General features: G+C 35.7%; 1 protein-coding gene across 1 annotated transcript in view; it reads right to left on the reverse strand.

The window, feature by feature from the left end:
* Positions 1 to 11,394: 11,394 nt before the first annotated feature.
* The window catches only part of TfIIB (transcription factor IIB), a 117,454-nt gene continuing 104,647 nt past the window's right edge, over positions 11,395 to 24,201 (reverse strand). The window contains exons 9-10 of the mRNA XM_090406122.1: positions 24,007 to 24,083; positions 11,395 to 11,745 (exon numbers count right to left, since the gene is read on the reverse strand). Coding sequence (XP_090262248.1) covers positions 11,612 to 11,745; positions 24,007 to 24,083 — 211 coding nt within the window. The 3' untranslated portion in view covers positions 11,395 to 11,611. The remainder of the gene's footprint in view (positions 11,746 to 24,006; positions 24,084 to 24,201) is intronic.

The raw sequence follows: 24,201 nt of genomic DNA on the forward strand, positions 1-24,201 counted from the left end.
ACTTCGACAAAAGCATTTGACAGAGTGCCACATGGAAAAGGGATACATAAACTGGAGAGGATATGAGGATGATAGTATGAATAAGGTAATGTTGACGCACAGGCATCAGAGAGTAGTATATGGGAGTAGAGTCTAGGAGAATGATAGTGACTAGCAGAGTAGCTCAGGGTTCATTACTAGGGCCACTTCCTTTTCATTTTTATATCAATGAGATAGGAAAGAGGAGGGAATATTCAGTTATTTGCTCATGATGCAAACAACTGAATATTCTGTGGAGAGGTATAGTTGATATAGGTGATGTGGATATCCTATAGGATGATATAAATAAATTGACATTGTGGGCAAAGGATAATGATTGTCAATTTAATGTTGCAAAATGTAAGATTATACACATTGGTTTGAAAAGGTTGCATACGGTGTATAATATCGATAGTATTGGTTTGCAGGAATTGATGATGTTAGGGACTTGAATATAATGGTAGACAAAGAGTTGAAGTTCATAGGGCATATTGTATAAGTTGGTAAAATAGCTCAAAGGATTACTTGGATGTTGAGAAACATGCTAACAAGCAAAGACAGGGAACTTATCACTCTTTATAAGGCTATGATTCGGCAATATCTTGACTGCCGTCTGCACAGATTTGGTCACTTGGGGACAAGGTGGTAGGAAAGATTCAGAGATGAGTGACCAAGATGGTGACAAAGCTAAAGAACACTCTCCACAATAGGTTTGAAAGTTTGTGGGTTACAAAATTTAGTTCTGATAGACGTAAAATAGAGGACAATCCATATGTGGCCTGATCAGTCTTGTACATTGGAATCAAAGCATCCTTACCTCTACAATAGTGATCTCCGCATCATTCTCATAATTTGCTGTCATCCTTTTAGCAAAATATCCAAGAAATTTCAAGTCTGTATCCACCAGACTTGTTACAAAAAGGCCAGTGTAGCACAGTGGAAGTGATGCTTCGATCATCTGTGGTAGGCCTCTAGAAGATTGACTTCAGTTCAAATCTAGTCGTCGACTTGAAATACTTTTTCTTAGCTTTTCTTCGAATGGTTCCCGAGTCAATCCATCTCTATCATGGGGAAGCTGGTTTTTCGTCCCGTAAATTCAAGAAAATCGACCGTAGAATTCACATTATTACACACAATAACATATCACGTTAAAGATAGATACCAATAGACGGCAGCATGTGTTTGTTCGTCTCTTATAATTAAGTTACCTCAGTAATATGCATGGACACATCTCTCTGACTGGCAATAAAAGGCGTTGGCTTCTTTTATTATTACTTTCTAACCTTAAACTCACATCCCCACACACTCGCTCATTCAGACTGGGATAAAGAGATGCTATCTCTTCATTCCAGTCTATAATTGAAATCACCCATAATGACCACCCTTTTCTTATTAGCCAGACAAATTTCACTAAACATTTCCTTCTCACCGCCATCCACATTAACAGGTCTATAGCAACACCGTAATGAACATTTTAACCTGTCCACATCTACTTCACCCAATACTGCATCAAAACTACTCAGTATTTGATGCAGGCATCTCCACCCTAGATAGGCACAACTCCTCCCTTTTTGTTTTGTCTATCTTCGTGAAAGGATACATATCCCGACATCTGTATTCCTCTCAGAATGTCATCCTTGTTCAACCATGTCTCACTTATACCAACAATTTTTGGATGAATCAACAACCCTACGATTCCATTCCCCTGGCTTCAAATCATTCTAGCATTTGTACACACTAGCTCATTTATGTTTCTATAACAAGTGCCACTAACCCCACTTCTCAGACATCACCCCTGTACACTCTCCATTATCTATTCCCTTCTATCAGCACTGATACTACACCCCAGAACTAAATACGTGTATCACTCCCACATCCTTGACTCTTAATCCTTTCTTGTGCCACGCATCTCTCTATTTTTGCAAACTTTCCTAATTTACACTCCTGCTCTTCCACAACCCTTTGCTTCCTCATGACTTTTCATTCACTCCCGTCATTCTCTCTTGCAGCAACAATTTATTTAACTGACTCACATCAAATCCATTCAAATATAGCCGATCTCTTTTATACAGCTCCATTCGCCCTTCAAACTCATTCCACACATTCACAAAATGTATTATTATTATCACACAACTCTGCTGGCATACCATTCAAAATGTTCGCGTGCCTTCTCAACTCATCATTATTATACCTGGACAACGCACTGACTATTTTAACTACCACTGTCATCTTTTACTCTCCTTAACAGCTTCATGATATCCCTCCTTACATTGTTCTTGTTACCAGTCAGATCATTCGTACCAACTACAACTACCAACTCTTGCTCACGTACTCCTCTTAACCAATGCTTCAGCCACCCTGGTCATTCTACCACCTGGAAAACAGACCGTGATCACCTTTTCATTCCACTCTTATTTCAATCGCCATACATTGCTATCTCTCAAATCATTCGATATTTCTTTCAAATCTTTCGTCCTATTCTTCCTCTCATTCCCATGCAAATTTATAATTCTCCTCAGTTCATTCTTCATACCTTTAATCTCGTGCCTCATCTTTGCCAACTCCGCTTTCATATCCTCAATAAATGTTTCAGTGCCATTTACGCAAATCGCATTTACACTACCTTGCACGTCCGCTTTCTTACCTCTCACGACTGCTAACTCGGCGTCGGCCCTCATACTACTTAACGCCGCTAACTCGCCATCATCTACGCACGCTGTGTTTCCAATAAACATCGTTACCTTATCGCCACTTTCGTCCCTTGTCGTACCGTTACAGCTCAAGCACTCAGCCGTACTTCCAACTCCAATTAGTCCTTTTAATTTCACGACCTTTTGTCAGCTACCACTTACTTTCAACAATATCTTACAATCAATAAGTATGGTGTACTTCTTACACACCCAAAATGTCTCACCTCTCTCTCTCTCGAGTGGCGCACTCAGGATTTAATCTTGGGGCAGAGTTGAGTAGACACGATTTCAGAATACACTACGCATCGCATACGACCTATGACTGAGCATTTGCAATGATCGCTAATTCATAAGTAGTATAGAAATAGAAGACACGACACAACATAAATTTAAAAAAAAAAAATAGAATTTTAATTAAAAAAATATTTTTGGAAAATTTTCCAGTGTTTTTTCCTTTTTCTTTCGGGGGGCGGGTGAAGGGATCCTTTGGGTGCGCCACTGTCTCTCTCATTTTTCCTCGCTACAATCTCTCCCCAAGCATACCGACTGCATTCAACGCATGTCAACCAGTTTCGAAAAATTCATGCCACTTGCATTCGTCTTACGTTTCATCGCTACACACAAGGAACACAAAAAATACAATATCATAAATACAGAATTATAACTACACTGAACACCGCCTACCGATCACAACAATATTTAAAAACTCTCTATCGCTAATACCCCACACATTTTTAAAATTTATGTATAGGTAACGACCACCACAGTGAATCCACTGGATGAAATTGAAACGACTGACGATTGCGAGGCCCTTTCCGTACATTTTCATCTTTAGACAGCTTAGAGAAAAACATCGATCATAATCAATACAACCTTATTCACGTCTGTGTGCAATCATGGGAAGAAATGAGCTGTTCACGTCTGTGTGCAATCTTGGGAAGAAATGAGCTATCACAGACAATGGCTAAAGAAAAAGTTGTTCTTGTCGGCGAACCTAGAAACATCATTTCCACAGGACTTCACATTCACCCCGTTGTATTTTGCCATTCTCAAAATTTACTGTCTCAGGTTGTCCTGTTTTTCTATTTTGTAGTAAGCTGATCTTCTATACACGGCCATGCCACAATGGATTTTTGCATTGCTTAAAGATTTGTAAATCAGATTTTGTTGTCGAATGGGACTACATCTCTAATATGGAACGGTTTCAATGCGACAGTTTTGAATTTCTTTTGAAGGAAGTTAATAAGACTAGTTCATCTCATTTTCTTTTTACCCTCTTTTACCTTGCCGTGTCGAGGGTTTATTAATCATCGGACCTCAGACCGTTCACAGGATAAGGTGGTCAGCCCGATGCCCCGGTGTATCCTATGTCTGTAGTGTTGAGTTCTCAAGGCTGGTTTGCCGTTTTGCGGAATGAAAAGCTCCAGGATAAACTGGAGGAAAAAACCTACTGTCCACCCCAAGACTGGCTAACTTAACTATGGCTCAGGAAGATCCTTGAGCTCCTCATGTCTCCGACGAGAATCGAACCTAGGACACTCCTTCCCCAGGCATATGGTTGTGAAGCACACAGCCACTAGACTAACCGTGCGGACAGACTAGTTCATCTTAGATGGTAATCTGCCGGCCTAGTTAGTCAATTGGTTAGCACACCCACTCTTCAATTCCACCATAAGTATGGATGTTTGTGATCGTTTAAATGCTGTCAATCTTGATGAACTTCATTGCTTTGTGGGAGACCACCACACTGCTCATTGGAGGCATGAAAAGCATGTTTGGTCTCTAGAGTAGGATCTCTGGACTATGTAAACATTCAATTTTTAAAAAATTACAAAAAAAAAATTCCTTACAAATGTCCTATAAGTTTACCAATAATTTCGTGGGTGGGAACATAAAAAAATAAATAAACGTGAAAGCCAAGATATTTTGCTGTGGTCTTATGCACATACTGGCCACTGAATTAGAAATCTTTAATACCATCTTGGACCTCCTTTAGGACAAATTACAGCACATAAGCAGTTGGGCATAGGTTCCATAAGCTTGGATAGCATAGATGTGGCTATGATTTGATAGAAGAGGACTTTGCATCCAGATGTTTTTCTAACACGTACCATACATTCTCAATGGGTTCAGATCCAGGCTGTGGTGGCCAGGGAAGATGCTGTCAATCTTGCTGAACGATTCTTGCACAATGGACAGTAGCATTGTTGTCAATGAAACAACCACCTGCCAGATAAAAAAGCCAACATTGCAGGATGGACTTTATTGCAACAATTGTGATGTTCCTGACTCTGAAATATGTGAAAGTCACTTACACAGCATATATGAAACCATGTTGTCTCATGATTTTGCAAAATACCTGTGACATGCTCTAGGTAACTATTTAAGAATACTGCTGGTAATTGTTGATTATAACAATAAGTAAAAACAATGGGTTGTGGCCCTTCCTTTAATGCACAGGAGTATGTCTGCAAGATGTGTTTTGCATTATGGGAGATACTGAGACAAGGAGTGATCAGAGCTTGATCCACCTTTGCTACGAGTTGCCAAGGGATGTACCACCTTACCTCAGTCCTGAAGATATTTTCAGGTGCAAACATTATTTGCTAACACTTGGATAAAGGAGTAAACTAAATTTATTATAGTCTAACCAAGTGCAAAATAAACTTCCAAGTAAAACAAAGGATCTTTTGGACTGTGGGCAGTGGCACACCCGGGGGGGGGGGAGCCAAGGGTCCTTTTTGGGAGGTCCCTTTTTGGGAGGTCCCCACCTCCCAAAAAGGGACAAAAAAAACTAGAAAATTTTCCAAAAATCTTTTCCTAATTAAAATTAATTTTTTATTTATGTTGTCTCGTGTCTTCTATTTCTATACTACTTATGAATTAGCGGTCACATAAGGTGAGAATATCCTATAGCTCTTGGGAATCATGGCCAGGCCACTGTGAATGCAAGGTAAACAAAGTAGCGCTCACGAGGACCGAGTGCTACTTCGTTTGCCCAAGGAGATCACTGCAGATGTTCAGTCATAGGTCGTATGCAACGCGCAGTGTGTATTCATAAATCGTCTACTCAACTCCCCCACCATGATTGTGGGTGCTCATCTGGTTGGAGCTACAATTTTGAAAACAACATAATAGTTCATTGGTTTCTCAAAAGGTGAGATATCCCAGGCATTTAATTCATGGGAAAATAATCCCCCTTTTCAGGTTATTGTTGCCAAAACATTTAATGAAAGCTCTTCTCAACCCACATCACAACAAACTATGCACAGGGAGTTGAAGAGGATCTGTAATGGCAGTTGCATGCCTACATGGAAACAACTGATGAACCGGAAATTCGTGTAGCGTATCACCATAACTAAACACTGAAAAAAAAAAGTCGTGTGGTCCAATGAGTCATGGTACATCTTATTCTTTATTGATGGTAGGCAGAGTTAGGCGTGAGCCCCATGAAGCAATGAACCCAGCTTACCATGTAAACACAACTCAAGGTTCTGATGGTGGTGAATGTTCTGTTGGTACAGAACGATTCTCTTAATACTGTTGGAAAGTCAGGTGTCCTCTAAGGAATATTTCAACATTACCAATCAAGTCCATCCTGCAATGTTGATTTATCTAGCAGGTGACGACTGTTTCATGGACAACAATGCCACTGTCCATTGCACATGAATTGTTCAGTAGTGATTCAACAAGCATGACAGAGACTTCCATCCTGTGTAGACTTATGCTCTTTCACATCAAAAATCTGGCACCTCTTAAGGTCATGTATATTGAACACACTCTTTGTGCTGGATGACCTTGTTCTACTCAAGAGTGAACTAGATGCAGAGTTACATTCTGTTAATCTTTGCAACAAACTCTTGAAGCTGTTTCAAGGACCATTAGTAAATAGAGACAATATTAGAACTGAATAAATGAGCACAAGGATTAAATCGAAGCCCGAGATCTTTTCTTAAAAATAAGAACTGTTCTAAGTGAGATTTTTCCAGGAGGGCCCAAATAATTTATGTTTTGCAGTGGTTAACTAAAAAATATTCAGTAAATTTCTCTTCATTCCATTTTCTCTTTGCCAAAGAACCCATTATTTTACATTACTTTTATTACAGAAATGCTTTTTAAAGTAGTTCATTAGGAACACTTATTCTTTTTAAGTTTTTTCCCCCCATACCAATCCACATATGAACATATAGTACATGAGAGGGCTATGGAATTTATTATATTTTCTAAAAATTTATATATTTTTTATCATTAATTCTATCAACTCCCTAATACATACCTTCAAGAGTTTAAAGGATACTCTGATGGTAATACACAAGTATATATTATTATTAATGTCCTGTCAACACTTCCATTGGTTGAGCATTGTTCAGTATTTTTAATACACAATTAAGTATATATTATTATTAATGTCCTGTCAACACTTCCATTGTTTGAGCATTGTTCAGTATTTTTAATATATTATATATATATATATAGGTATCCCTTGCTTAGCGTGGCAATCCCTTAATATACATGGCAAGAGTTTTGATTACCGTGCCTTTATCCCTGTGGAGCTCGCAGCTGATCTGACAGATACATGCAAAATGTTTAATATAAATATTCTTACACAATTCAGCGTATAGCATGGGGGTGATGAGCAGCTGTGCATTCATATGTTACGAGTGATATTCTGCACTGTTTTCGCTGTCAGTTTGATTTAGCACATGTTATGGAAATGTTTGTGATATTTGACAGTAAATCATATCTATGAGATACCGTGACCTCCGATGTCACTATAGTATGGTTTATTTTATTTTTATTCTTTGTTCAATAATTTCTAGATTGTAACTGAAAATAAATAAACCATCATGTATTACTGAAATAGAGCCAAAGGTTTATTTATCATGCATGTCCTCTACGAGATGTGCTTTACATTATGGAAAATACTAAGGAAAGTAATCTGGAGCTTACTCCACCTTTACTACGAGTTGCCCACAAGGTTGCTTATGCTTGCATCTGCCGAAACTTTTAATTTCTATATATTCGGCACAAAACTCTTGGAGTTTCTATCTATATTCGACTATGAAATAATGTTGGATTCAATATTAACTTAATTTGTACCATTATGTATTATATTTGCAGTGTTTTTTCTTTGTTTCATTGCTTGTTTGCAGAGGCTGGAGAGTCATTTTGCTTGTTATCGTAGAATTTATGCCGATAAGAAAAAACTAAAACTGTTCAAACGACTCTTGATAAAAAAATTGCAGTAAATAATGTAGGTACAAGTATTTATTAAACATTTACTTTGCATTCAATTTTTATCTTTCCTAAATAAAACGAATTATTAATACAGTAATCGATCATGGACGAATTGTAATTTTTACCATTGATTATTAGATTTGATTAATGCAATTTTGATACACACGGTAACATTGAAGGATTAATTAACAGCGTTAATCGAGAGATACCTGTACACTGAATTCCATAAACTAAGCAATTGTGATAACTTGAGGAAGAAATGGGGAGTGGGAGAAGGAAAGCCAGGTACATTATGTAAAAAGTGATGCTGTCCAGTATCATATATAAATGAGCAAGTATAAAAGTGGGTATTTTGGAATGGTTTTCCATTTCATGTCTAGAGTGAGAAGACACTGTGATAGTAAAATTCTTGGATGCAGCTGCAAGACATTTAACAGATGAATTCAGGTGGTGAGCCATCAGAAGACTAGAGGCTGGCCAAAGTCAGGTGGAGATAGCAAGATTGCAGGATAGCATGCGAGTTGTTCCGTGGTTCACAGGCTGCTGACCCAATTTTATCAGTAACAAACAACATCCCAGAGATACAATGAAGTCCACAGGATAAAACTGCAGCAGTTTTAGGACTCAAACATAAGGTTTGAAGTCAAGGTTTTGGATCCCATGCTCTTCTGTGAGTTGTGAAAGGGGAGACATTTATCCCCTTTCACAACATCCATCAAAACAATACTGTTCGTCCTCATCGAGCAAAACTCGTGGACTCTTCAAGAGGAGCCTATCACACATATGGACTGTTGAGCCACGTCTTTGGACTTTAATCCTTTTGAGCATATCTGGGATGTTTAAGACCTGTTTCTGCTTTCAAATACCTCAACAAAAACTTAGAACAACGGAGCTCCTGGACACCATTATAAATAATATGAAAAATCATTGTGAGTGCAATATTAGTGTGTGTGTGGTAGTGGTGGGGTGATCATATTTCCTTATTGAGGCACTTGGACAATCTCATTTTGACTATTAATTTAGTAAAAAATGGGTCTATGAAGAACTATTCACAGTTTTTGTGGGAGTTTTTTACATCTCAAACTGCTTTTCACCAAATTGTATAACAATTCATCATACAGCTTTTGAGTTGTGAATTTCTTTGTTAGTCAATTTATGGAAACCAGTGTAATCTGGATAGTCATTTACGATATGTTATCTCTAACAAATATCTTTACTGTTGAATTTAACACTGAAAGATGAATTTTGTATACTAAAAACAAATAAAATTTCAGGCCTTAGAATCAAAATTCTTTACCACATAACTTTTTTTTTTTTTTTACTACGTCCAGACAATTTATTACACTCTACAGGCTTCTTCGGTAAGTTAACAGCTCAATGGATGGCTCTCTGCATGTTGCACAGTGTCTCGATACTGGTCATATTTTTCTTTGTAAACATTCATTGAAAATGAATTTGCAATATCCACTGGCATCCTATTGCACATACCATGAGAGGAATCTGGACCTCACATGCTATCTTACTACCCCCCCCTACACACACTACTGGTTTCTATTCCTCAAAATGAGACCACATTTCCTTATTCTGTTCTCATGCACAATTCTGGGTTCAGAGAGGATGAAAATATCCAGCATCATCAAGTCTGATGAGGAGGGTAGGCCTTTGTAAGATTTTAGGACACATATGGTAGCCTTATGTATCTTTACTTGTTCAAAAATAATTAGAAGGTGGTCAGCACTGTTCACTGTTCAACTGAAGGCAGGTTATCTGATCCCAAACAGCCTTTGCACCACACTTTTCCTGGAAACTTGGGTTTCTAATTCTGCAAAACAGGCCAGCTAGCCATAAAATACATGCATAAGGTGCACACATGTATGCACCTAATTAGTGCATACTGTGAGTTGCATTGATCATAATTCCAATGAATCCAGTTATACTTTTCAAGGAGCTAATCTCCATTACGCCTCATGTTCATGGCTCCTGCTAATCAGAATAACTGGTCCTTCAAGACATGAACTATAAAGCACAACTACACTTATTAAACAAAGAATCTGGATTGGTATAGCTAGCTAGCTATAAATACGAAGTATAACTACAGTAAGGCTATGAGGCAAGTTTATCATATCTGTTAGTTTTGTACTATCTGGTAAGTGTACCCATTTTGCAGGATGAAAAACCCAATTTTCCCAGAAGAAAGACACTCCCAGCTTACCTTCAGCTTAAAAAGCAAAGATAAAGATTTTTAAATTCCAGACAGGACTAGAACACATCTTTTTTCATCTGAAGGACAAACATTATGTTGTCATCATGAAGATGCTTACTTATTCAAAGAATTCAGATTTCATGCTCCAATCTGAATAGGAATGATGGCTTAAGCTAAAAGTATACAGAATTAGCATCCTGAATTTTCTTAAATATTTTATTTTAAACTCTTAAATGGATACTAATAGTTATGATAAAACATGGTTTTAACATGCAGCTTCCAGGACCTGACTGTTAAACATTTTAATCCTTTAAACTTGGTCTACTTGTTTTTTTTTTTCTACATTGAGTAGATAGGTACTTATTCTGAAATTTTCGTGTCTCAGTTTAATTCTATGACTTTCATTGTCTGATGGAATACTGTTAACCTTGATCACTGCAGACCTGGAATAGTTGCAACCATGTTTCCTTTCTAGAGCAAGGGGTCCGATTTCTGTTCCCCAGCCTTCTACATGCAATGAAAGCAATACCCATCGAGGGCATGCCAAACATACTACAAAGATCCAGTATTTCCCACATCTTCAAGGGTACACTAGTAAAGAAGTTCTGCAGGCTGGCTACCAGTTAGCATATGGGGACCAGATTGTAATGCAATTTTAGGAGGCTTCCTGATCAACTGGAGCATAATCTTGCTGTCATCTATCACCACGTTGTGCCTGGAGGAAGGCTGTATAATGACATGCAGGTGGCACTGTGAAGGTCACGTTATGGTTTGGAGACAGGATGCTCTCTTTTGCCCACAAAAGGTATTTATTTGCTACAGGCCTTTCTGCTTTTCTTTTTGTGTGTGGTACTAATATATGTATAATTAGTATTCAAGTAATTCATCTTAATGTCAGTTTTTTTCAGAGATAACTGTGACCAAAACAATTATTTTAACAAGTATTCATAGTGAAATCATTTTCTGGTGTACACCAAAAATGATCATAATGTGAATGTGTGCTGAAATGATAGTTCATTTCTGAAACTAAAGTTCATAACAAAATATATTACTAAGTGTTTATTTTTTTAAAACCAATTTGCAGACATTAACTTTAAAAAAACTTAGTTATGAAAATAATCACAATTTTATGTCCAGAAAATGTGATTTAATAATAACTTTATTTACATACTTTAGGACAAAAGTCCTATAGTTTTCATATATATATATATATATATATATATATATATATATATTATAGTGATTTTTAATTTTGTTTAAAATTACATGTTCTCAGTTAAATTATATTTAGGGTAATTTGTTCAATTCGTGTTAAAAATTTGAAGTCTTCTGGAAACAGCTCTGCAGCTCGGGAATACATCAATTTGTATGACTGCCGAATTGTAACAAAATCATCCTGTAGTTCTCATGTATATTATAGTGATTTTTAATTTTGTTTAAAATTTAAATATTCTCAGCTAAATTATACTTGGGGTAATTGTTCAATTGGTATAAAAAATTTGAAGTCTTCAGGAAACAGCTCTGCAGATCGAGGATACATCAATTTATATGACTGCCGAATTGTGACATCTGCTACTCCTGCAATATCTCCAATTTCTGGAAACAGAATTTAGAAACAATAAATGCAACATTCAATTCACTTTTATTATAAAAGTTTTCCTCTGCAATATTTTTAAATCTAAAGTAACACACAGTGAATTTTTGGCCACACCATTGTGGCTATAGAAACTCAGGTTTCTTGTTCTGCTGAACAGACAAACTGGCTTGTAATTTTGACTAACAACCAATATTGCAACCCAGCATGGCCAAAACTATTATGGTGTGCTGAAAGGGTTATTTAAGTTACTTTCTACAATGTAAATAACCTAATCAATATTATATATATATAATAAATTATGAACAATTAATGGCAGTCACTTTGCAGAATTTTGAGATTGTCATGCAATCAGAGCAGTTATAGTTCAGACCATTTCATAAGGCTTCAATGTTTCAAGAAATAGGTGCTCAAATTCGAATTTGCAGGGACAAGAATCTTGGTCTGGGTTCCAAAGAACAATGTCCAGTGTCAGTAATGTGGGAAGCAAGCCTAGACTTGTCAGAAAAATACAATGCAGTACTGATTTTTCTGGATTATAATCTTAGCAGAATGGCTAGTCTGTCCACAGTAGCAAAGCTGCAAGAACAGGGCATATGACAGACACGTGACAAGGAGAGAGGTGGTAATTTGTCCTCATGAGAGATGGCAGAAACAAAGACCAGCTTCTGAGAATTTGTGCTATTTGTTTAGATTTTCCTTTAACATAGGGTATAGATACTTTTCTATACCCTACCTTATTCTTATGGTGTGAGGAGGAATGGAATTTTGTACTAAGATTAGAATCTAAGAACATCAGGAGTATATTACAATTTTTGAATCTGGTGAGTGTGGCCTCACTTTCCATGCCATTGACATCAGACAGTTCTTTGGAACCAGACCAAAATTCTTCATCAAAGCAGATTCATATTTAATCATCTGTTCCTTGAAACATGTGAAACTTTACCAAACCGTCAGAACCTTAACTGCTCTGATTGCATGCTAATCTCAAAGTTCTGGTACGTGATTACCATTAACTGTTCATAATTAATTTTATAATATTGATTAGGTTATTTAATTTTTAGTTTACAGAAAACTATCCATCCAACTTGTTCTTTTGAACTAATAGTGCATTCTTCTGTCAACTCAGCTGTGAGTGAGGCATGAGCTAGTAAGTACACATGCTACATGGCTCATATATTACGATTCATGTTACATTGAATAAAATATGTTAGTGTCTTTTAAATTCTATATTTTTATTTTTTAGATGTTTCAGCCATGTAAGTGTTTAATAATGCCAAGTATGCATATTCCTCAAAACTTCTGCTTAATAAGGTAGAAAATTATCACACAAAATCAGATGTGTTTCATAAATGCGTTTTTGTACAGTAACATTAACTGCTATCACAAGCGAACCCAGAACATATGCATTTGTAGATAGTTTTGCCATTAAAATGGTTTGATTATAGCTAAAACATCATCACTTCAAACTTCTGCCAATAACAAATGGAATGCAGAATATCGGGAATTATAATAGAAGAAATTTTCTTTAAGCAATCTTGAAACAAGAATCAGTTTAACAACCAGATGCTTATTATAATGAAATGAATTGATTTTTTGATTCTAAATATTTCCAATTATATTCACAAAATTGTTTGCATAAAACTACAATGGAAGCAATCAAGGATGTGAAGCTAAACGTCTGTAAAATGTGTGTATTCTGGTTGATCAGTTTTGCAGGATGAAAAATCCTGCTGCCTTCATATATAGAGAACCCATTAAAAAAAAAAAAAAAGACACAACTCATGTATTAGAGTAATAACTATTTTAAATTAAAATGACTATTTGACATTTTGACCTTTATATTAATATCAACATTAACAATATATATGCAAAGGATGAAAGCTAATGATGTAGTTCCACATAATACAAGTTGTATTAATTTACTGATTCTAGGTTTATATAATTTTTTTTGTATTTTCTTTAGATATTTCCATTTTTATTATTCCTTTGTTGTTTACCATAGGTCAAGGCTAGGGTGAAGGGTTGACCAAAGTAGTAACACTATTTTAATGAATCATTATGTAGCATGTGTGTGTATTCTTGATAATGACCTAAATATAAAGGCAAATTGTCAAGTAGATATTGTAATTTAAAGTAGTTTCCATAATTTTTATATAAGAAATGTTGAGTATAGTGTAAAAATGAAAGGACTTGCTAACTCAGCTTCAGTTGAAAAGATTTTGTAAGAACTATCGCCATGCCTGCAACAAAGCTATGTTATTTAACATATTCACAGTGTGCACTAGATAATGTGTCTAGAACATGTGCTGTTTGATTTCCAGACAATATCTGGAAAATAAATAACAAATGTTTGTTTCCAGATAAACTGAAGTTATGTAGAAGGGAAAGCACTTTTTGCTTTCAGGTAAAACACTGAATTAAGACAGGAGACACTATGCAAATTTTGTAATTTGAATTTGCATGCATGTGTGGCCAAAACTGTGGTTATCACCTAGCTGTTAGCGTTGGCTTCTCCAAGCATTCGTTGTGAGAAGTATAATGGGAAAAGCACAGGATTTAGGCAGAGGGCAGATCATATGTACCTGATGGATGGATCACTTGTCTCTAAAATTGTCAATGAACATGGATAATCTTGTATGACAGTTTCAAGAGTGTTCCAGAAATATGAAAATTCTAGAAAAAAAAAAAAAAAACAAGCATATGGACAAGCTACAAAGGCCAATCAGCCTTGAATAATTGTGAACTTTGCTGTCTGACTTGCATCACATGGACTAACAGAGGCCAGAAATTATCTCAAATCACTCCTATTTGAATGAGGGTTCCAGCCGGAAAGTCAGTACATGGACCAAGCAACATTCACTTCATCGTCTCAGCTTTGGGAGCTGCCAACCTATAAGCCCCATTTCTAATTGAATGACACCAGGCTGAATGCCTTGCCTGGGTTAAAGAACACTGAAACTAGACGACTGAAATTTGGAAGTATTTTCACTTGGTTATACTATAAATTAAAGATGCCAAGAAATTATATTCTTGGTTTAATCCTTTATCAAAGTGTAAGCAAAAAGTTTGCATGAAATTATTTGCTTACACTGGGATGAAGGATTAAACTAAGAATATAATTTCTTGGCATCTTTAATTTATGGACAACTTAAAACTGGCAACATGAAGCCTGCAGTGATGAATCGTAATTTAAATTTCATAGCACTGATGGGAGACTGAGGATATGGCACCAACCCCATGAAGCATGGATACTGTCAGGTTGGAACTGACTGGTGGTGGCTTCAGTTGGACACCTTTGGGACTTCTAGTACATATGCATCCAGGTATATACACCCATTTATGTCCAGCATGCATCCCAATTGCTTTGGAGTCGATCAGCAAGACAGTTCATCTCAATGATCCAGCCAGGATACTCCTTGGTTCCAGGAGCATTCTGTTGACTTTGAAATAATGAAGTGGCTAGCTAGAAGCCTTGATTTAAATTCCATTGAAAATCTTTGGGAACACTCTGGCGAGCAGAATGTTCGGGCCATGTCCCATTGGTGGCCATTATCAAAGCTATATTCTACTAGATATGTTACTAGGTAGCTATCCCTAATTCAATAGCACTTCAGTGTATATGTAACTGATGATTAAGAGAAATTCTACATTTGTTTGTAGCTTTAAATTTTGTATCAATAATCATCTTTCAATCTGCATTAATAAAATTCATTTCAGTAAAATTATGGACGCAACCATGTTAGGAATACTTAATTTCCCGACGTTTCAACCTTCACATCAAGGTCATATCCGTGTGGTTAGCCTAGTGGCTATACACTTCGCAACCATATGCCTGGGGAAGGAGTGTCCTAGGTTTGATTCCTGTCAATGATGTGAGGAGCTTAAAGATCTTTCTCAGCCATAGCCAAGTTAACTGGTTTTGAGTGTAGACAGCCCCCCACCCCTGTTTATCTGGGGTTTTTCATCCCACAAGCAAGCAAACCGGCCCCATACACACAAGCTACAGTCATAGGATATAGTACTTAATCTCTCATTAGGAGGGCTCAACCAGTCCTGAGAGGTGGTTGAGGAACAGGAAGGAAAACCCCACATGAATAAATAAATAAATTAAAAAAAAAAAATCAAGGTCATCATCTGAAGTATGTATATATATATATATATATATATATATATATATATATATATATATATACACACACACTATATATACACACAAAGACAAGCTATAACACATTCCAAACAGTATGCCAAAGTGACAATGATTTGAACAACCGTTATTCTACTGGCCTGACCTCTAGAGGGAGGGAAAAAAAACCTACATCAAAGCTATATTCTATTTATAACATCAGAGAACAAATTCATATAGATAGTTCTAATACATCAAAAGTGGTAGCCTAATCTATAATTTAACATGAGTGTTGTTATATTAGAATTAAGATTAGAGTTACGATCCTAGATTACTTACAGCCCTAATTATAATTAACTCTTAGACAAAAAGGTTATGTGGGTAGAATATGTGCCATCCATATTCTTGGGATTTTTAGATCACCATTATTGTTAAGATTAGGGTGGTTGATAAGAATTTCACAGGCATCCTTAAATTTATGTTCATATGTTTTGGTATGATGTAAACAACACGTGTCTTTCCAGTCAATTCTATGTATAGTATTCAGGGCATGATCAGAAATGCCAGATTTACCATAGTTATTACATTTAATGTGCCGTTTCTGTTCCTTTTTACAGATAGGAATTGCAAGTCCTGTTTCATCTATATAGGACAATACAATATACTCCAGGGTGGGCCAGTGGAGGAAGTGGATCCTTGGATGAATTGAATAAGATAAAATAAACAGAATAGTACATAAATACAACCTTAATGCCATCTTTAAACCTCCTACAAAATTAAAGAACTTATTCGAATTCAATGACCTGATTTTAATGGTCAACATTTTTAGTGATCTTACATCTGTTCCTTCTATCCTTTAATCCAAAGATACTAGTTTTCCAAGTTTCTTTCTAACTGATCCAAGAAATGCCTGGATAATCCTAAAAGACTGGCCAGATTATTTTGTTTTTAAAAATCACATGATATAAAAAAGGTGAAATAAAGAATTCTGAAGCTTTGTACAAAATCTTCATCTGGTGATGAGATTAAGTTGAACATATGAAAAAAATGTACAACTTAATGTTTAACGTTAATGTTCAAAAATACAGGATTTTGAATTTTCTTTTTAAATGATGTAAAAAGGTATCTGATTATTTTAAGAAAAGAACAATGACTACAGTTTTCCTTGGTGAGATTTTTTGTTTGATTTATTTTTGATGACCAAACTAGAGTGAAATATGAATGGGAATTATCTATTAGCTAAACGGTAATATTCAGCACCAGTACAAAAAATAACTGCAAGTTCAGCAAATTGATTGATTGAAATCGAATACACAAGCAACAATTATCAAATCGATGTTTTATTAAATTAAAAAAAAGTTGCAAAATTATAAGTAAAAATTACAGGTCACTACAGTTCAATAGTAGCACACACTAGTGCAATTCTATATTCCAAAAGATAGGTATAATCATAAAAAAGAAATATTGCTAGATATTCATGTATACTTCACTTAGCATAGAAAACCCACTTATATATGCACAAGAAAACCATCGTGAGACATTTTCTATACCATGAACACAGTTCATAAAGATTAGTTTTAAACCAAAATTCTACCAAAAAAAAAACTTTGAAATTGGCATACCATATATCAACGAAACCATAAAAATGTGTCTGGGCACTGAAAAAAGGGGCATGTTACAAGGTCAAGTGAGTGTCTGCCAGACAAAGTATGTGCAAATCACTACCTAGCATGAATGAGTAAACAATGGAGTGGTGGCATTTCAATAAAAACCTGACAAGTATGTCAACAGAATTACATATCTGTATATATAATTCTGTTGTTTTACCTAATTTTTTCAAAACAAATGGCCTGATTACAACCAAAATCTAAAGCATCTGATTTAAAGAACAGATTTTTACATGGATCCTAAATAAAATTTCATTAAATTTAAGCACCTCCATAGTACAATTAAAAAAGAATACAAGGTAGAAAGGTAGTTATGTGCCTAAGGAGATACTACAATTCCTGCTATCAAATGATACACTGCTGGTTGAAAGAAATGCCAGCTTGACTTACTGGGTTGTAGATGATCTTCACTGCATGTGAGACACTGCCACCTTACTCAAATCATGAAGTGGGTGATGCCATGTTTGGTATCCAGAACAGGGGGTTCTGGTTTCTATTTCACCCCCCCCCCATACACCATAGTATAAGTGATAGTTGCACAAGCCAAACAATGTACAGATTCAGAACTGATTTAAAGCAGTTCCAATAAGCTAGCCACAACATAGTGCACAGGACCTATAAGCAACATATTTAAGAGTATCTCCTCTCATTGCACGTACCTACTCTTTACTTAATTCTACAACACCACCATGACAAAGTTAATCCAATAAATAAGTCAGTGCAGTAAAAAACCCTGTCAAAAAATCATACTAATACTTTTAATAGAAAAAAAATCTCAAAAAACAATTCCACATCTACTTCAAATTGTAGCATAAACACAAACCATTTGTACATTTTGATATTTCTTCCAGAGTGCCAAATCAGAAATCCTAGTCTTCTCTGGCTTTAAGGTTTCCTGCCTGTACCACCAACTACCGAAGCAGTGAAGTCATTATAAGTGGCTCCCTTTACCTAATTACCTTGACCAATCTGGAAGTGAAGCTGAGGAATTTGTTGTAAACAATGACCTGATGCAAAATTATCAATCTACCAATGAGACTGACTTGAAAATCTTCTCCACTTACTCAACATTTTTAGATCTTTTCTTAACCTGTTCGCTTTTCAACTAGATCAGATCTCCTCTCATTAATCATTAGTTTATACTATGCAAGATATCTCTTTATGGAACATTTTTCTCTCAGCCTCTTAATCTCATGTCCTTGGGTATTACAACAGTCAAGTGGAAGATGACCATCTGGAATTTCTACTCCTTTCTGTGAAAACTACTTTACCATTCCCATACTCTAGATTTAAATATTTGCTCTGAATGACTTACAGAAATATTTCATTAGGATAAAGGCGTTTATTGGGGCATAAGGAAGTGACTAAGGGTGGTCTGTGGAAAGCTCCCTGCGAAGACAGCTCGAGGATTTGCTAATTGCATAAGCTGAGAAACAGAGGGGATATGAAAGAAACGTTTCAGTTACTGAAAGGGTTTTATATAATTGTTGTAAAGGAAAATTTTTTAGCACTTCAGCCTAGAGGGAGACAGAACAGGGGAGGGGGAACATCTCCAGAAATTGAGTAAGACTGTGGTTAGGAAGGGAGTAAGGAATAGATTTTTTTGCTTGAAGAGTGGTGAATAAGAGGAATGGGTTGCCAGAGTTTGTTGCAAGTGCTTTATGAAAATGTACTCAAGGAGAGGTAAAACCCTGTTTAATAATATTTCCCTACTCTATTCAGAATTCCTATCTAATACCTAGGAAAAAACTATGCTTGTTTTTTCAATGATGGTACCACAAGTCAGCTCAATTCATGGACATAACATCTGTCCAAGGTGGCAATACTATAACATCTGAAAACAAAGCTGACCCTGTATTTTTTTCTCCTTCAACTCCTGCAGAAATGACCAAGGTAAAGCACTTTAAACTCTACCACAAAAGGATACTTTGTGCATCCTGTGCATGGAATCAGAAAGAAATCAGGAGACTCTTGAATAACTTAGTTTTTTAATGTAGAGTCCATACACGAGAGGTTGGTTAAACAACCAACAAGTATGTATAAGTTGGGAAAGGAGAAACTTGTTTACATTTGATTTAAAAGCCTGTATATTGTATTCCTTGGGAAATACATAAGGGAAAGACAGTTCCACAATACAGCAGTAATAGGGATGAAGGAAAAGAAACTTGTTCTGATACCAAAAAAGATACCAGATACCAAAAAAGGTGATGTCCTGATGGTATCTCCAATATATGTATTCTAGAACTATTGAATATTATCTCTGTACTCTATTATACTAATGATATCTATCCCATAGCATGGCAACAAGCATATATTCAGCCCATTCCCAAAAAAAAAGATAAAAGTTTAACCTCAAACTATCAACGTATGCCTTCACCTCAAAGCTTTCTAAAATGGTCATCAATTTCACCACTGCTCTTGAGTAGCAGGATCCATAACTAATATGGATTCTGTCACTTGTTCGAGTAATTCTAGAATCGATTTCCAAGAATGAGCTCATTGTGGTTGCATTGCACCTGTTTTGAACCACATTCCAGTGTGGCCAACCTTCAGACACCAAGACAAAGGTTCTGCATCACTTGGAATTTTGCCATAATTTAAGGGGGCACCTCCAACAGTTCATCAGAATATTCAAACAGTCTTTACAAAATGCTTAAACATTATCAAAGTAATTGGATATCTTAACATTTTTAATATCTCAAAGTTGTTTTAGATAAGTGATGGGGGTGTCATAAGATTAGATGAGTGGCGATCTTTTTCGTACACCATAACAACACACTGACCTTGGCAACACAGAGCGCTGAGAATTTGATATGTTGTTAGTGGTGATGTGCAAACAAGAATTAACTATTCCAAAATGTTGGTATTTGTAACACATTTAAGAATTAAGCAAGAAGAAGACCTCTAAGTCATTGCATAAGTTGCACAATTAAATATGTATATCCCAAGTCAAACTCTAGTGACGTTCAAAGATGATCTCGCAGTTCCTTTCTTATGAAGTTTCAATGAATGAGTTCTCAGAGAACCCTTCCATTGAGTTGGATAACAGTCCTTGCTCAAATCACAGAGCTCTGGAGATAGGTGCAATGGAAAGGTTTGGAGGAACATGCACTTGATAAAAGTATAGTAGAAGGCTGCTTAGTAAGCTGCTACTTACTATAACATACCTTCCACTATTTGCAACTGGGTAGTCGGTTTTCTCACTTGTCATTTGCTGGTCATGTAATAGTGGGAGCTGGCAGTTTCTCTGCTCAAGTGATAGATTAGAGCCCTGAGACAGGGAGCCTCCATAGCTCAGTTTGTATCAACAATGCTTTTTGGCTAAATAGACCAGAGTTTGAACCCAGTCTAGGAGGGCATTTCAACTGAAGGTGAGTTAGGCAGTCTCATATGGAGATGACAGTTTTTTTCAATCAAATCAAGCAACCTAGCCATAAGAACACATGTAATTCACAAATATAACACACTGTCCTCAGTCTCAGTTGTTTTGGCAGTAAATCCAAAACGACCGACCTGTGGCAGATATGAATCAGGGCTGTAATATATACCCTCTTTCTCCTATACATAAATAACCAGCTCTGTCTCAATGACCTCAAACTCTATCTACTGTCTTGCTGATAATAGTAAACTCCATTCTACCTGCTCATTTGCCAACTCTTGAAGTGCTCAAATAACCCAAAACTAAAGATCATTTGACAACCTAGTTATTGTTAATGCTGCCAAAAACAGTTCTGTATATGTTTTCTCACAAAATCTTAGTTTACCTATTAGAATCACTATTTTTCGCTATTAAACTACATACAAAGACAACCAAAAGTAACTGTTTTAATTTGACTAGTTTTGTGAAAAACTTTGTTTCACTTCATCAGAAAATAGCACAAATAAACTAAAAAACTACAAGAAAAGTTTAAAATTTCTAGTGAAGAATATTTGAAAACATTTAAACAAAGGAAAGTATTTATTTGCTGTTATGCTGGAAGATACAAGTGTATGGATTAAGGAAGACCAAATTTAATGTAAAATCACCCCTTGTTTTTTTGTTACACTGTAGAGGATATTTCATTTCAGCTGAAGAATGCTCTTGAGTAAAAGTGGTAATCGATGTGGAGCATTTTAGTTTGTCGCCATTCTACTAGATATTCTGTATTTGCTGTATGTGCTTTCTTTCATTCTAAATGTCCTTGATGTGTTCTGATCAGCATATCCCCCTCCATATCTGCCAATTTGTCCCATGTAGTGTAGCCCACAACTGTAAATGCTCTTACAGACACTTGGTTTAAGTGATAGATGTGGTGGTTTAGGAAGTTTCAGATGACTGAAGAATTTGTTGATTGGGTAAAAAGCAACTTTTAGATTTTTTTGGCAAAACAATCTTGCTGTTTTATCTGTGATTGATTGTATATATGGGAGAATCACTGATCCTTTATATTTTGGGTTTAATTGTTCTTGTGTTTGTTTTGGAGGTTGAGATAGAATTTTTTTTTTAAAGATACTGTAGCTCTTGATTTCTTTTATCTATATTTGTGGAAATTTAGCAGGCTCAATAGTGCAAGGAATGGATGATACCTATTTTTTTTTTTTTTTTTTTTTTTTGCTGGATGATGATGAGAAGTTGCATGTAGATAACACCCTGTGTTGGTTTCCTGTAGACTGAGAAGTTGAGTGTGTTTTGCTGATATCTCAACTAATGATCTAAAAATGGTAAAGACCTATTTCTTTCTAATTCAACTGTGAATTTGATTTCAGGATGAATGTTGCTCAGGAAAGTAATGAAATTAGTTTTGTTAGAACCAGGCCAGATGATAAAAATATTGTTATCGCTGCCAAATTTTTGGTTGTGTTCCTTGATACTGAAGGGCTATTTTTTCAAACCACTCCCTGAATAGGTCAGCTAACATAGGAGAGCCCATAGCTAATCCTTCTTTCTGTTCAAAAAATCTTCTTCAAATTTGAAAAAAGTGCTATTGATGCAATGTTTAAATAGATCCACTGTGTCTGGTGGGAAATTTTCCTGAAATATTTGTATGATTTTTATTCTTGGAACATTTATGAAAATATTTACTATGTCCAGGATTGCAATTATATCAGTAGGAGCCAATGTGATTTCTTTGAAATTTTCTATGAAGTGTATTGTGTTCTTAACATAAGAGGATGGTTAGATAATAAAGAAGTTGGAGAGAATCTTGCATCAATAATTGGTTTCAATGACAAGTTTTGTTTATGCACTTTAGAGACTCAAAATATTATCCTTTGATTATATCTAGCTTATGAGATCTCTACTCTTCAGGTGAAATTACCTCTAATCTTTCCTGATACACACTAGCTTCCTTAACCATCAAACAGCTTTAGGCTGAGGAAGCACCCTTTCCAGAGGACTTTCTTTTTTCAGGACACCCATTTTTAACTGTACAGCTACTTACCACTACACATCACAATCTATCCCACATTGAATGCAACTGTAACATATGGGATGATTCGCCAAAAAACTTTCCTAACAATTCTTGCTATTCAAAATGAGGGCAGTTTTGCTAATCAACAATCCTTCTTTTACAGACTCACTTCAAGCACTATTTCCTAATTCACAAAGACAAGTTTATTTCTATTTGTGCTTTTTCCTATAGAAATTTCTATGGAATGTTCCACAGAACCAGAAGTTTTTATTTCTCCTTCTATGTATGCAATAACATGAGCAGCTGCCCAACATCCATTTACAGTTCAACTGCTAACCCACTTACTTTTCTCTGGAAGAGTCTTTGCCATGAAGGTATTTCCCAAGAACTACAATATTCATTTATTCAAAAATGATTAACAGATTCTCTTTTAAAGGCCACTCATGTGGCACAAATTTGCTATTGGATTCTAAACATCTTATATGTAAGATTGATTAAAAAAACAGCTGAATGCATAAAATGCATTCAGCTGTTTTTTAATGTTTTTAACTTTAAAAGGTACTGAACTTTTATCACATTTTTTTGGTTGCAATCTGACTGCAATTTTGCATAATTTAGTTGTCTATTGTTTCTGCTTAACCAATTAATGTTTCTCAGTTCTTATGTATTCTTGAAAACAAAGTGGATTATCAAAACATAAACACAAAAAATAATTATAATATACTTAAAATGTTTCTTTCAAATAATGCAAACATGATTAGATATTTTTAATAATGTGTCTATTTATGTAGCCTTCAAAACACTACAGAAAGATCAGCGGTGAAATGTTCTGGCAGTAAAGAAAGCAAAGACTAAAATCTGAAAAAAATCTCTTAATGTTCATAGAAATTACTACCCAGATTTGATAACTTTGCTAATATAGTAAACATCTGAAACTAAGCAATGATAAAGCATAGTGTATGGAAGCGATTTAATCTTTATAAGTCTGACAACATTAAAACTAAAAACAAAAAAGATTCACTGTGCACTCCCCAAGACTAATCGAGCTAACATCAATATCTGAAGAAAAATTGCTACCTTTTGGAGATTTTCTGTCTTCTGAAGCTTGTGAAGCCATATAAATTGCTGCTGCAGCCACTGATATTGGACTTCTCCTGCAATGAAAGATTTCCATGATCAACAGCTACTGTCATTCCCAAATATCATTTTACATCGCTAATACAGGTAATTCTTGATATATGTGGTTAATTAATTCTCGATGGACACCGCATA

This window comes from Typopeltis vanoorti, chromosome 16, assembly GCF_054136105.1.
Source record: "Typopeltis vanoorti isolate ZY-2024b chromosome 16, IOZ_Tvanoo_1.0, whole genome shotgun sequence".
In the NCBI taxonomy this organism is placed as follows: domain Eukaryota; kingdom Metazoa; phylum Arthropoda; class Arachnida; order Uropygi; family Thelyphonidae; genus Typopeltis; species Typopeltis vanoorti.